This window comes from Chiloscyllium plagiosum, unplaced genomic scaffold, assembly GCF_037043375.1.
Source record: "Chiloscyllium plagiosum isolate Xiang-an unplaced genomic scaffold, Cpla_swu_hap1 HiC_scaffold_11, whole genome shotgun sequence".
NCBI lineage: Eukaryota > Metazoa > Chordata > Chondrichthyes > Orectolobiformes > Hemiscylliidae > Chiloscyllium > Chiloscyllium plagiosum.
The window spans coordinates 52,141,874-52,156,607 of record NW_028270149.1 but is presented as its reverse complement, the minus strand read 5'-3'; the positions used below and the strand labels follow the sequence as shown (position 1 = coordinate 52,156,607).

Sequence of the window (14,734 nt, the reverse complement as noted above, 5' to 3'; positions counted from 1 at the left end):
CTGTTTTCCAACACATTTCCATTCTGAAGAAGAATCATACCAGATTCAGTATTAACTGTTTCTCTTTTCACAAATGCTGCCAGACCTGTTCAGGTTCTCCAACGTTTTCTGTTTTGCTCCCTTGGAGTGGACAGCCAATTTACTTCGGATCTCCTTAATTTAATTTGAGTCCCTACAATTTTACTAGTTGCTGCATGTTATAGTCTGTCTCCTGGGTTATTGTTAAGATTCATTCCAATGTCTTTAAGTCATAGACATACGGATATAAATACAAATAAATAGCTTATTTCCTTAAGAGAGACATAGAACAGAAAGTTACATGGGTGGGGACAATTTATACACCCACAGCCTCTCAAAGCTGGAACTTAACTCATCCAGTGGATGCCTGCCAAGAAGTCAAATGTGCAGCGGGTGGGTTACATTGGCTAATTTTGCTTCCTATCTGTGTGCATGAAAATGTGGGAGACGTGACATATAGGTTCAGAGCATAAATCGTCACTTCAGTCACACACTTCTTATATTGCGAGATATTGAGTCGGATCATCTTGCAATTAAGATGTGCAGACTACTTAGAGGAGTTTATTTTGGAACTGTCATATCTGACAGTTTTGAAGGCAAGACCCTAAACTTACATTGAGCACAATCTTTGAAGAAAAATCAAAATATAATCAAATTTATAATTTAAAAAAATCAAATTTAACAATTCAAAACTTCAATTCTTATCATTTATAGTGTCACAGAATGTACTTTAGAATCAACTCTCCTGATGTTTACATTCAGTAGGCCAGGATCTCCTCTCATGTAAATGTTTGAGGGTAGTAAGGTTATCACATCTTCCTGAGACCGCTTGTTTGATATTAATGGGATTTAGTCTCATCAATTTATCATATTTTGAAACAGATAAAGAACATCGGCAACTTATAATTTCAAATGAATTTTTAAAGTGTTATGCAAAAGCTTAGGATCAATTGAGGTGGGTCTTACAATTATTAATTTGATTCTGAACCTTGATCATACATATGAAACATTTGTTTGCTTCCATTTAAAATTATCAACAATTTCTAATGTCTTTGTCTTAAGAGCAAATTGCAATTATCATTTTTGACTCAGTTTTAGGAAAGTTAGGTTCAGTGATTTTTCAGTATAGCATCCTTTCTAAACAACAGTCCAATATGACTTGAAAGAAATATTCATAAATCTCTTTCACATAATTCTATAGTTCCCAGTCTGTGGTCTGTATGTTTTACTGCTGTTACTTACTGCTCGAAGCCTGTCTGCTGAGTGGACTGTTGAGATTCTCTTCTGACTCACTGGGTGAGTGTGAGGTACTATCCCCAAGTCGCAGATACATAAGCTCATCAGGTGTCATTGGAGACATGGGGCTTTCTTCACCACTTTCATTCTGAAGGAGAAAATGAGACAAAGATCAACAAATAAACCATATCTTATATTTGAATACTTTTTGAATGATATTATTGATCTGTTATTTTGTGATCAAATTTACAACCCATTGTTGCTTATAACTAACTCTTAATTTTACGTAATTGTTTTCCTCCGCCTGCTATCCTGAATTCCACTCCAATTGTTGATCACTTTTTGTTTGCAGAACTTTCTGAAATATTTAAATCCTCCTTTAAGTGGCTTCAATTTATGTTCCTTTCATCCATTGAACTTCACCATCAAGTACTACAGCAGAGAAAGTCAGCAATGATCGGCCCAACTGTTATCAGTTTTGGCTGTTTTTATACAGTCATAGAGTCATAGAGATGTGCACACAGAAACAAACCCTTTGGTCCAATTTGTCCATGCTGGCCAGATATCCCAGCCCAATATAGTCCCACCTGCCAGCACCTGGCCCTTATCCCTCCAAGCCTTCCTATTCATATACCCATCCAGATGTCTTCTAAATGTTGCAATTGTACTAGCCTCCACCATTTCCGCTGGCAGCCCAGGCATCACCCTCTGCATGAAAAAATTACTCCCTAGGTCTCTTTTATATCTTTCCCCTCTCATCTAGTTCTGGAGTCCCCCAGCCCAGGGAAAAGACCTTTGTCTATTTATCCTATCCAGGCCCCTCTTGATTTTATAAACCTTTATAAGGTCACCCCTCAGCCTTCGACACTCCAAGGAAAATAGCCCCAGCCTGTTCAACCTCTCCCTATAACTCAAATCCTCCAACCCTGGCAACATCCTTGTAAATCTTTTCTGAACCCTTTCAAATTTCACAACATCTTTCTGATAGGAAGGAGACCAAAACTGCACGCAATATTCCAACAGTGGCCTAACCAATGTCCTGTACAGCCGCAACATGACCTCCCAACACCTATACTCAATACTCTGACCAATAAAGGAAAGCATACCAAACGCAGCCTTCACAATCCTATCTACCTGTGACTCTACTTTCAAGGAGCTATGAGCCTGCTCTCCAAGATCTATTTGTTCTTGAAAAGATCAGAAGGTTCTAGAAGTGGATTATGGGTAATTAAAATGCAATATTGTTGAGTTTAGTCAACTCCTAAGCGAAAGTCATCTTTGAAGTAATGTGCCTTTTAGCTGGCATTAGGTCTTTTTACATTTACAGAAGCCTAATCATAAGCATTATATTGAGTGCTGTAGATGATGCCATTTAAGGCAACTCCACCTTTTGGTCATTGAAAAATTGTGATTGTGCCTATATTGGCATACAAGTCTATCAGCAAACCAACACCTCAACTTTTCTTTAAAGTGTACCAGATGTGCAAGAGGAGTCAACCTCAATTTTTCACCTCAGAATTCAATGTTTAACTTATTTTCATAACTCAGCATGTAGCATCACGTAAGCAATATGGGCCAAGTTGCCAAAATGATGCAAGGGTTTTTAAGACAAGCCAACACAACACTAACTATACATAGTGAACAGAAATGGCAGAAAGAATGAAGAGTGAGTTAATAGTCAGACAGTCAGAGGTCTCTAGCACAGGAAAAGGCTCTTCAGCCCATCAAGTCTGCATCAGTCAAAAGTATTTACCTACGTTTTCTAATCCCATTTTCTAAGAATTGTCTCATAGCCCTGTGATAGTGTAAACTTCAGAACATTAACAACTGCTTATGGATTGAAAGATTCAGCAATAACTTTCTGGAATAAATTGTTAAGGGGCAAGGACAAACTGTTATAAAAGAATTAAAAGCAACATGGTAATTAGTCATCCCTGGGAAGGAGTCAAAGCAACACAAACCAGCAGTTTCCTGGGAGAGGGGAGGTAACACTCCTTAACATGCTGCCTCATGACAAATGGGCATTTAAGACTGCCTGCAGAAAGAATGTCATGAAGTAAAGGCCTTAATTTCAGTAAACATGTCTTCAAACAGACAGTTAATGATGAATATAATAATTCCAGAGGAGTAGTCAATATTTCGAATGAAAGAACATAAATGATCATCAATCATGTCATATCACAAACTTGAAAGAAAGAAAATTGAATTAGAATTCAACTCCAGGATTCTTCAGCATAAGAACTTTGATGAATACAAGGATCAATACAAGGATCAAACCTAAGCCATATTCTGAGACAGACTCTTTATTGGAATCGTAGTTTTTGTCAGGTAAGAGCTAATTTGGGTTGTGAGGCTTAACTTTGTTTATTTGAGGGGTCTTATTTGGATGCTACTTGCAATAAGGTTTAAATTCTTTCACTATTTGATTTTCTGTGTGATTTCTTAAGAAATATACAACTTTAAGGTCACTTGTAGTAATTTACCCACAACAGCCTTGCATGCCTTGGCATTGCAAGTGTATGAACTGAAAATGTGTTGCTGGAAAAGCGCAGTAGGTCAGGCAGCATCCAAAGAGCAGGAGAATCGACGTTTCGGGCATGAGCCCTTCTTCAGGAATGGACTCCAGCATCTGCAGTCCTCACTTTCTCCATTGCAAGTGTATGCCTAACTGCTTATTAAATCTTATGAGGGTTTTTGCCTGTACCATCTTTACAGACAGTGAGCTAAGGGATTAATGGACATGCACACAAAAGTCTGTCTGATTCTTGGTGCTTCCCAGGGTCTAAACATTCATCATGTATTTCCTTGCCTTGTTTGTCCTGCCCAGGTGCATTACCACACATTTATCTGGATTGAATTCAACTTATCACATCAGCCCATCTGACCTCATTAAATTTGTTGCTGCAAGAGCATTTGGCTTTTGTGAAAACTAGTGCAGCAATGGAAGATTAGGGACATTATCTTAAGCACAGATACCAAGATGAAATGTACCATACAAAGAGGGACCAGTGTGTGGCCTGATTTTGAGAAGCATGCATCTGAATCGCTCCTTGAAAGTTGACAGGATGGTTACATCATCACCAAAAATTCCATCAATATATGTGCATTTAAGTGAGGTAAATCCAATCTTAGTCCAGCAAAGATTTCAGATCAAACAGCTAGTTGGTGAGGTCATTTTATAGACTGGAAATGCCTTGTATTGCAGCAAAGATCAGTTTTGCTCAGAGAGTATAAAAAGGCCTCACTGCCAACATTTCTAGATTCCAGTGATTCTTCATCAAAAGTAGCAAAAACAGGGATAATCATTGTCACCTTGAATTTTGATATGCCTAGCAATCAAACCGTGAAGTGGAAACGTTCAAAACAATTTTTATTTCCTGTGGGTTTTTCAGAAGAGAAGATTCACTGTGTTACTAGTCTGCATGGCCTCAGAATGAAAATAAATTTCCAAATATAAATCCTCATTGAAACTCAAGTGAGTGTAACACATGTTCAAAATCAATGAGTTTTCATTTTTGTCCATGCTCATGGTAGAATAGATGAGGATTAAGTGAAATTGAGGACCAGTATTGTAATGGTTGAAATGTTTCTCTCTTTCTTATGCTCTCTTGCTGCCTTGCTCTCTCTGTCACCCCACTCATGCATAGATCATAATATGAATTAATTGCTTTACCTAGTTCCTGATACAAGCAACCATACTCTTTCCCTATCAGACATCAAATAGATAGATAGATAGATAGATAGATAGATAGATAGATAGATAGATAGATAGATAGATAGATAGATTCATCAAACAGGTTTCTTTAATAAATATTAGAATGAAGATTTGTTACAAACGAAAACTAATTGAATAAAATTGAAAAACTGGTCACAAAGTTTATGATATGAAAATATCAACATTTACCCATTTAAATACCCAAAACATAAATGGCTAAAGGAGACAGAAATTATTTCTCTCTGCAAGTGTCCACATTGAAGGAAGAACAACATTTGGGGCCAATAATGATTAGTTCTCGAAGGAGAAATTGAATAATATTCAGATGGCTGTCAATTGGGCATTCTGGAACATGTGGACAGATTATAGACATGTGCAGTTGACTGTGGAGTCCTGGCAGATGTAGGTTGCTCAGGAAACATAGATTTAAGAAATCTTCTGGATGCTCTTCATGAGGACAGGTCTAACAATGGATTCACCACAAGAGTGTTTCGGAAACATGAAAGAGTTGAACTGGATAGATATCCTTAACAGGCTTTTTCAGCAACTTGAAACCATACAATCTACAAGCAAAATACTCTTCAAATACGACAACCATAGAACCCAAGCAGCTGATTTCTACATTACCTGAAGTCATGTCAATTCCCTGAAGTGTCTTTTTAAAAACAAAAACAAGGTTCAATGTGACCTTTAATTGATGCCCTTCTAAAATAAATCAAGTATTTCTACAGAACTTATAATTACTCAATTTTTCCATAATCCTTCAAAATTCAATACCAAAAAAACTATGCCTTATAATAATATTATAGGGCATAGTCATCCAGGTGGCCACACGGAGTCTAGATTTTTGGTGTGGCACATGTTCAGATCCCAGAAGGTTAGTAGATACATGTATGGAGTAAGGGCTTCTAATGTATGGATTGGAGCCCAAGTGCAGCCACAAGCTCAGAGACAGCAATGGCTGCCTTGTAGCACTGCTCACTCACACAAGCTCTTACAGATCTACTGCCCCTTTCCCTCAACGATCATCCCACAACCTGACACCTCTTCGACAGTTCACCCAGAGGAATTGTGACAATTTTCAAACCTCATAATGGGATCATGGTGGAAAAATATGTGGGAAGCACTGGTTTAACATCTAATGTTCAACATTTGGATGATTGCCTCAACGAGTCATTTGAGAATCAAATTTGTGCTTCATAGAGTGGTGAGCCGTTGAACAAGAAAAATCCCTCACAAAGTGTGGAAATATGTATGCTGCCTGTTGGATATTATGCGTGCTTTTGTCATTAAATTATGGGGTGCCATTAATACCTAAAGTATCATCACATAATTGAAAAACTGCAGAATAACCTGTTCATCCTCTCCAGATGTTTTCTTGTGGGGGATGATACTGAAACTCAGAATTAAATCTGAACCAGAGTGGGATCCTTGCTGGTAATGCTGTAACCAAAGTCACTAAGACTGTATCTGATGATAACGTGTTAGATGCCAAAAACTAAATATGATGGTTTTAAAAATATTTTCATTGTGGTTAAAGCAATGCTTGTAGAAGCAATTCCTTCTTTAAAAAATAGGTCATGTTGATCTGATTTGAATTATGGGTGTATGTCACAGAACTTCAATTTTCGCACTAAATGGACCAATCAGCTGAATTGCGGCTGCTTCTGACATAATACTGCTAAGTACATAGTCATTTGGGGCAAGATTGGAAACAGTACTTACCTTTTAAAGGCACTAGCACCTCATTTCCACAGGTTGGTGATAGTGCTTTTATAGACATGAAAATTGTTCCATTATCTTCCTATTAATCAGTCATTGAGAAAGTTCAGTTCCTGGATATTGCTCAGAATAATCCAATAAAAAACTTCAGAAGTCAACTAAATTGACAGGTGTAGCATTAGCATTTTTGATTCAATAAAAATGGTCACTACATGTGCAGTGTTCCCTAAAGTAGCAAGGCTTGTTTAAGATAGATGTGAGGTATCAGACACTTCCAATGAGATCTATGCACATCAATGAAAACTATATTGGCAGGTAGGACGTTCCATGCCCTTACCACTCTCTGAGTGAAGAACCTGCCTCTAACATCTGTCTTAAATCTATCACCCCTCAATTTGCAGCTCTGCCCCCTCATACAAACAGATGTCTGAAACTTAGTATGCATGAATATTGTCACTTGTTTGAAATTCTGTGGTCTATTAACCAGATCGTCTCACATTTTTTTAAAAAAGGCTGTGCTTGTTGCCATTGTAACTGCAGGGGATGCTCTCACCATCCAGGCAGTCCCAGTGCCCTATCGCTGCCAGAGAGGTTGCAGCTTGTTCTTGCATCAAGGATATACGATGATCAGTGACTCAGCATGATTTTAACAAGTGCAGAACAAATAAAAATTTTGTTATTTTTTAAACATTACTCTGTTGTGCAGTGTCTTAAATGTTGTGCAGTCTTACTTTGCCAGCTTAATGTCTGGTCCAGGACTGTAGTTCTTACAGAACCACTTACACTGCAACAGTAATTTGCAGCTCATTGGTCCAAGGGTTACAATACACAATTCGGGAACTTCCTTGATTCAGATGCAAGGTGTTGCAAATTCATACCTCAAATGAATGCAACTGTGTTATCATTTAACTATCATGCTGTGGTGGGCCAAAGAGCATCCTTCACTTCACAAAGTTTCTAGAGAAACAATCACAACACAAATAAAGAGCTTTTGTGCTGACAATGTGGAACCCTGAAGTAGCTCTTACCCGGTCTTCTGCCAAAGCTTTCACCATCATTCGACCAGTTTTCCTATTCATAGTTCGTGAAATAACTGCTCGCCATTTCTTTCCGAGTCTGTTTCCAGATTTGGGGGTTTCTTCTGTGTTAGGCTCCTTAGTGTCAGTCATTCCCACCTGTAAGTAAATCCATGCCTGGTCAACTGGCTGAGGTTCTATTCTAATATTACAAATAAGCAAATTACATTAAATTACGTTTTCTACATTTTCAGCAAGTCATTAAACTATTCATTATCAAATAGATTATCACCCTTTTAAAAAGGAGTCAAATTTATTTCATGTGAAAGTTAATTTGTTCATGATTAATGTCACATAAACCATTTTGCATCTATGAATATTTCCATTAGAGAGAACATTTGTATTATATGATAACTCCTGTCAGCAACATCACAGAAACTCACTTGTAAAAGTTTTCTAGTTATGAAAATATTTATTATAAAAATGAGAATTCAACTAATAAAATGATCTGGATTGTGAATGGGCTTAAATCCTTCCTTTTGCTGTGTATAGAAAATGCAGGAAGAGAGACAAGATGAAAAAGTGAGGTGAAGGACAAAGCAAGTCTGCTGTACCTGAAATATTCAAGAGAATCTACCTTCTATTTTGTTAAAATAAAATCACAAATTAAAATCTTCAACAGAATCATTCACAGGACTTACATTTTCATTAAAATTGAGTTCTTGTTCAGTAACCAATGGTGATGATGGAGGCTTTGAGCGTTCAAAGTGCTTGAAGCTGCTTGATCTTTGTAGCGAGAGCTGTTAAAGAAAATTTCTGAACTTTAGAGAACCAGTGGCATTTTCACCTTGATTCAATAAACAGAGCATCAATAAATATCGCATAGTCAAGGTTATCGTAAGTATGAATACACATGTAACTAGTTGATGCAACTACGGTCAAGGTTTTTCTTAACCCTTGAGTTTAATTTAACATTGCTCCAACATTATACTCCTAATGGCCAGTTTATTCTCATTCTCTCACCTTTTGTTATGTTAAGTCCCAAACATGTCCACTTGCCTGCCATCAGCCCACTGGAAAACTGATGCCTTACCGTTGGTATTCCTGCAACATTGCTTGGTAATTTACATTCTTAGCATTTTAATCCCACCTCAACTGTTGATGAACATAGAAAACATATGTTTCAAACAAATATTTTGAAACATCAACCCAATAAACAACTGGTCTGAAGTAGTCATGGGCTACCAGCTTATAGGAAATTCTTGTCTCCTATTGCAGTAGAATATCAACATTAAATTGACTCATGTCCCGACTAAAATAGAAATGTTTTAGCTAGATATTGAACTGTAGTGTGCCTGTATTCTAGGGTGAAAATTAAGAGAACTATGATCTTTGATTATTTGGTAGAAATAAACAAGTAATCACTGAAGTTTATTAGTAAGATATTCTTAACTGTCTGTTGTTGACATCTGTACAGTGACATGTGTTGACTTAAGATGTGAGTGTAAAGTGTTCCTTGTGATTGGTAAACACATTATGGTTCCATAAGCACATGTTGGTAACAGTCTTACTAATGATAACACTTATGCCACTTTGTGAAAGGTGGCATGTTAAAGCCTCATTTTGAGATGTCAACAATACCTATTCATGTAGCACCTTTAACATAACAAAATGTTGCAAGCACTTTACAGGAAAATTATCAAACAACATTTGACACTTGAGCATGTGAGAGACATGAGGGCATTTGACCAAAGACTTGATCACAGAGGTAGGTTTTATGCACTGTCTGATAGTTGGAAAAAAGGGGAAAAGAAGCCGAGAGATTTGGAAAGGAAACTGGTTGATGAGAACTTAGATTCCAGTGAAAGAGGAACTAAAATCACGTATGTACTGGAGGCCAGAATCTGAGTGTGCAGATATCTTAGAGGGTCACTGGGCTCAAAACATTAACTCTGCATTCTCTCCACAGATGTTGCCAGACCTACTGAGTTTCTCTATCAATTTCTCTTTTTGTTATCTGTGAGGTCAAATGGTTGGAGAAAATTCAGAATAAATGGGGATGAATCCATGGAAGGGGTTGAAAATAAGGATGGGAATTTTGAAGTTGAAGCATTACCTAACTGGAGATGGGATACAAGTCAGTAAGCACAATGACAGAAGTGTTGGGAATTGTGAATTGGTGGTGAGTTAGGTCATTTTAGCAGAATTTTGATGACCACTCATTTGCAGATGGTACAATGTGGGATGTTTTGAGTACTTTAGAATAGTCAGGTTTGGAAAGTAACTGAGTCATTCATGAGAATTTCAGCAGCAGAGACAGAGTCAATGTTACAAGGTGGAAATAAGTAGCCTTTATGATGTAGGGCTAAGGGTCAAATAGGCCATGATGTCTTGTAAACAGTTATGTTCAGTCTCAGACAGTTGTGAGAAAGAAGAATGGTGTTAATGGCTAGGACAGAAGGCAATGCTTTGAGTCTTGAATTTGTTTAGTTGGGGGAGCTTTTTACTCATCCAGTACTGAGTGTCAACAAACTATACAAGAATTTCAAAGTGGGGGTTTTGGTGTTGGACTAGGATGGACAAAGTCAGAAGTCACACGACACCAAGTTATAGTCCAACAGGTTTATTCAAAATCGCAAGCTTTCAGAGCGCTGCTCCTTTGTCAGGTGAAGCCAGACAATGGAAGTTTCAGAGATGTGATGCTGAGTTGGAGCTGAATATTGGAACAAACATGTGAAAACATGTGGATTGTTTTCCAGTGATTTTGCTGAGGGGCAGCATGTAGATGGGAAATAAGAAGGAGGCATTCTTGGAGTAACCAGAGGTGATGATATGTGAATGGGGAGGGAACCTAAATTATTCTGTGGTAATGATTAGATTGAATAGAATGGAACCATGCAAGTGTAGTTCCAGCAGCCATTCAACTGGTGAGGAAGTGTTAGGGGGAGATGTGGTGAGCCATATCAAGGGCAGCAGACACACTGAGAAGGATGAGAGGGCTAGTATACTTTTGTCATGGCCACGTAAACTTTTGAAATATTGGCACCAAAACTACACACAGTACTCAAGGTGTGATCTCACCAGTGCCCTTAACTGTGTAACAAGACTGCTCTATTTTTAAATGCCAATCCCTGAGCAATAAAAGCTAATGTTCCATTTGCTTTCTTTATTTTTTACTGTATCTGCATGTTAACTTTTTGTGTTTCATGTGCAAGAACATCCAGATCCCTCTAGGTGACAAGCTTTTGGACTCTTTCTCAATTTAAACCATTTTTTAATTCTTAAGGAATTGTTCTAAATAGAAGGTCTAGTAAAAAGCCAAGTTGCTGTTATTATTCTATTTCAATAATAACAGCTGGGCATGTTTATAAAGTGAAAATGCTGAAAATTATTTGACAATTTAAACAAGTGCTTCATGGTTTTTCCCTGTGCATCATCTTGTATCATATATTCAAATTCTGTTTTTTATTATTTACCAATTATTCTGACTATACACCACTTCTTTCATTTTATTATTAAGCTTTCCAGATGAGGTCTTTGATTCTTGCTGAAGCACAGCTTCACAGGTATCAGTAATCTGTGGTATTTTCCTCAAGTGGACTGCTTTCATATACAAGCTTCAGCAATTATCATCATTCGCTATTCAAATATAGGGCAACATTACATTGCAGCCTGATGCTGTTGACACCCAATATCCATACTTGGTACTTTCCAGCAGATGTCATCACACAAAGATCATGACCTTGGCTGACATCCCAAGCCTGAGGTTAACTGGAAATCCCTAAATGTTTCCTGGTTGCAAGAAACCAAATCCAGCTCAGATTGCTATTTATGTTTGGTACTTAATGGGTTTGTGCAGTTAAGTTCATACTAGCAAATTAATAACAATTAAAAAATGGATTAAGAACGGTGTGCTCAAACAGTGTCTTAACAATTCTTCTGTTAGTACTCAAACTTTTGCAATGTTTGTATTTCTAAACACATCTCAATTTAAGTACCATACATAAATTGAAAATAAATGCTCGTTCAAATTATTTAAATTATATGTGAATAGTAAAATAAACCAATTTGATTGTGCTTGGTTTAACGATAGGCATATTGCTACATATCGTGTCGAAAGTGGAATTTGTTATTGGAGTGTCAGTGGGGCAACATTACTCAGTCTATCTCTACCTTCCACAATCTTTGATCACTACTTGTAGAAGGCACCAGCCAATACTAAAATATTTTCAAAATATGTAAAGACATAGGAGGAGTTAAATTGGAGAATGTTGGCAGTTGGAAGATGAATCCTCACCCCTGCTTATAATGTTGCAAAATCCATCTAGTAGGTTTTCTGCCACCATCCTCTCTCCTGGTAAAGATTTACATGGCCTGTTTGGTCTAATGTGGTACAGAAAAGTCAGCCGCTAATGAAAGGAGGCTCCTGTATTAAACAGGTGCACTTTATTGAATGTTAGCAATCATCTACAAATTAAATTTGTGTGATAGATATTGTTACTGAGACACTCCTCAGTATTTACCCTTTCAGAGCCATTTATCCTTATAGAACATTGATGTGCCATGAGAGTTAGGGGTTAGATGGGAGAGAGTGCATTTTAAGTCAGGAGTTAGTTGGGAAGTTTTGCAGTGAGAGTTGGCGGTTATGTTTAAGGGAGTGCAAAATAAGATTTGGGTTTAGAGGTACAGTAGCCATGAGTTTGGAAGCTGCTGCCAATGGAGCAAGGTACAGGAGTAATTCTGTAAATCATAATGAAAGTGAGAATCACTTATCAAAACCACAAACAGCAGGATTCATATAGTGAAGATAGAATAATGGCTGGAAACCTAAATTTCATCAATGAAGGATGGGAGTTCTGCACTTTAACTGTGAAAATCCTCTATAAGAGCCACATAACACTGGAAAACACATCTAGTACAGCAACAAAGAGCCACAGCTGGAATTGCTGTTACTATAAAATAGAAACATTTTAATCAAACAAAATATATAATCACATTTGGAAGACATGGCATCGGGAACAATACTGCTAGTAAGATATAATTTCAGAGATCAGACAAAAAGAACAGTGAATTGGACAATTTGAAGAAAGCAATTTCTGAAAGCTAGAATAGCTTCCAAAATAGATATTAAATCAATGCGGAACACTTTAATACATTTTTATATACAATTGGGAGTATTGGGAGCTAATAGTGTTGAAGCTCACTGAGGGGCAAAATGAACAACAAATACATTTGAATAGAAATCAAAAGCTTTTGACAAAATATTTAACTGCAGAAGTAATAAAATTCTTGACAGAGCAATACTTAAGAGTTTAGCCCAGAGCAGAATCAATGGACAATTTCATTGATGATCTCGACAGATTAGTGGAGAAATGTGACTATGTTGACTTAAGGCAGAATTCATATGTTGGGAATTGGTGATGCGTTAACCTGATTTATAACAGTCCTAAGAAGACCCAACTGCAGTGAAAGCCATTGAGATAGTGAGTGAAGTAGAAGTCTGCAAGTAACACAGATCAATCCTAAGAGGAGAAAATCAACGTGGCATAGAATATCGGCAGAGTCATTTAAATTCTCAAGGTACAAAATGAGAAATGATATGTGAACAACTGATACTGTGTGTAGGACAGGTACCAGACCCAAAACATCCCTGTCAGCATTGTCAGCAAAGAAACTTCACAGACACAGACAGGATCTAGCTATTAAAACTGAATGCTTTATTTGTCATGTTATAGGTCACTTACAGAAACTGCAGAACTGGTATCTAATTTCACAAAGGCACGATATTAGATAGTTATCCACATAAAGAGGTCAAATAAATGGGACAGTGTACAGTAGAAGAGCAACCATAAGTGTTCCTAAGGGAAATAAGGTGATTTCAGGCCCTACGTTTTGGCAAGCTGATACATATGTCAAGGGTTATCCCACAAATTTCAAATTAGACAGTATTGTCTCTATATTACCAGGCAGTGAATCATACCTAAGAAAGCACTGAATATAGTCAACAACAATGCAATTCAATAGTCGAGGGAGTGAAACGTTTAAATTAAGCAACTGTCCAAAATTGAGGTTCTAAATAGTAGAAAACCTATATGTATACAGTACACTTCATAATCAGATTTTTCATTCTTTTATAGGAGGTCATGTTCAAACTTGTTCAAATGGCAGAACGTGACAAAAATCATGCCAAGACAGATATAATCATTAAATAGTAGAACTCAGGAAGCAAACATGTTTCACGAATAGTGCAGTCACTGAGAGTGAATAAGCAACTTTAAACAAATCAATATGCCAATATAAACAATTAATCTCTTTCAGCACAAAATCTACAGGGCAGATAGAGGATAAAAATCTGATGACACAGATTAAAGATGAAGTGCATAGAACTCCATGGAAGCCACCATAGAGAAGGGGTGATCAATGCTCAATGATTCCAGATGCCGTTTCAGTAGGGAAGATGTCCTTTATGAATGAAATCCAAGAGATTAAATGTCTTCCAGTATAAAGGGACCTCAAGACTATTAGAAAGGGAATCAAAGGCAGAAGTGTTCCACTCAGCAAATGACCAGTTTTCCAAAACAAAAACAGAAATTACTGGAGACACTCAGTAAGTCTGGAAGCACCTATGGAGAGAAAGCAGAGTTAATGTTTTGGGTTAGATGCTGCTGGACCTGCAGAGTTTTCCAGAAAATTCAATTTTTGTTTCTGATTTCCAACATCTGCAGTTCTTTTTTTAAAGCCAGTTTCTTGCAAAGTCAGAGGCTTGATGCAGATAAAATATAGTATGAGGGGCAAAAGGCTGGGGTGTATGGATTGGGGAACATGTAGTATATGAATCTGAAAGATTTGAAAAGATTAATACTGAAGCATGACATAAACACAACACTCTCTGAAGATGTCAGATGGACTTCTGGGCAGAACAGCTTAAGATCTCAAAGGAATTAAATCAAACATTTGGTTCTGTTCAAAGTCTCTTTAACAATGCCTCACATACCAATATAACCTGTAAAAATTGATAACATGCAAC

The 14,734-nt window shown here is 37.2% G+C and overlaps 1 protein-coding gene across 2 annotated transcripts in view; it reads right to left on the bottom strand.

The window, feature by feature from the left end:
* Positions 1-14,734, bottom strand: part of sash3 (SAM and SH3 domain containing 3) — a 66,459-nt gene that overhangs the window by 15,272 nt on the left and 36,453 nt on the right. For both annotated transcript variants that reach the window (XM_087992052.1, XM_043704672.2), the window contains exons 2-4: positions 8,409-8,507; positions 7,720-7,866; positions 1,261-1,402 (exon numbers count right to left, since the gene is read on the bottom strand). In XM_087992052.1, the coding sequence (XP_087848178.1) occupies positions 1,261-1,402; positions 7,720-7,866; positions 8,409-8,507 (388 nt within the window). The remainder of the gene's footprint in view (positions 1-1,260; positions 1,403-7,719; positions 7,867-8,408; positions 8,508-14,734) is intronic.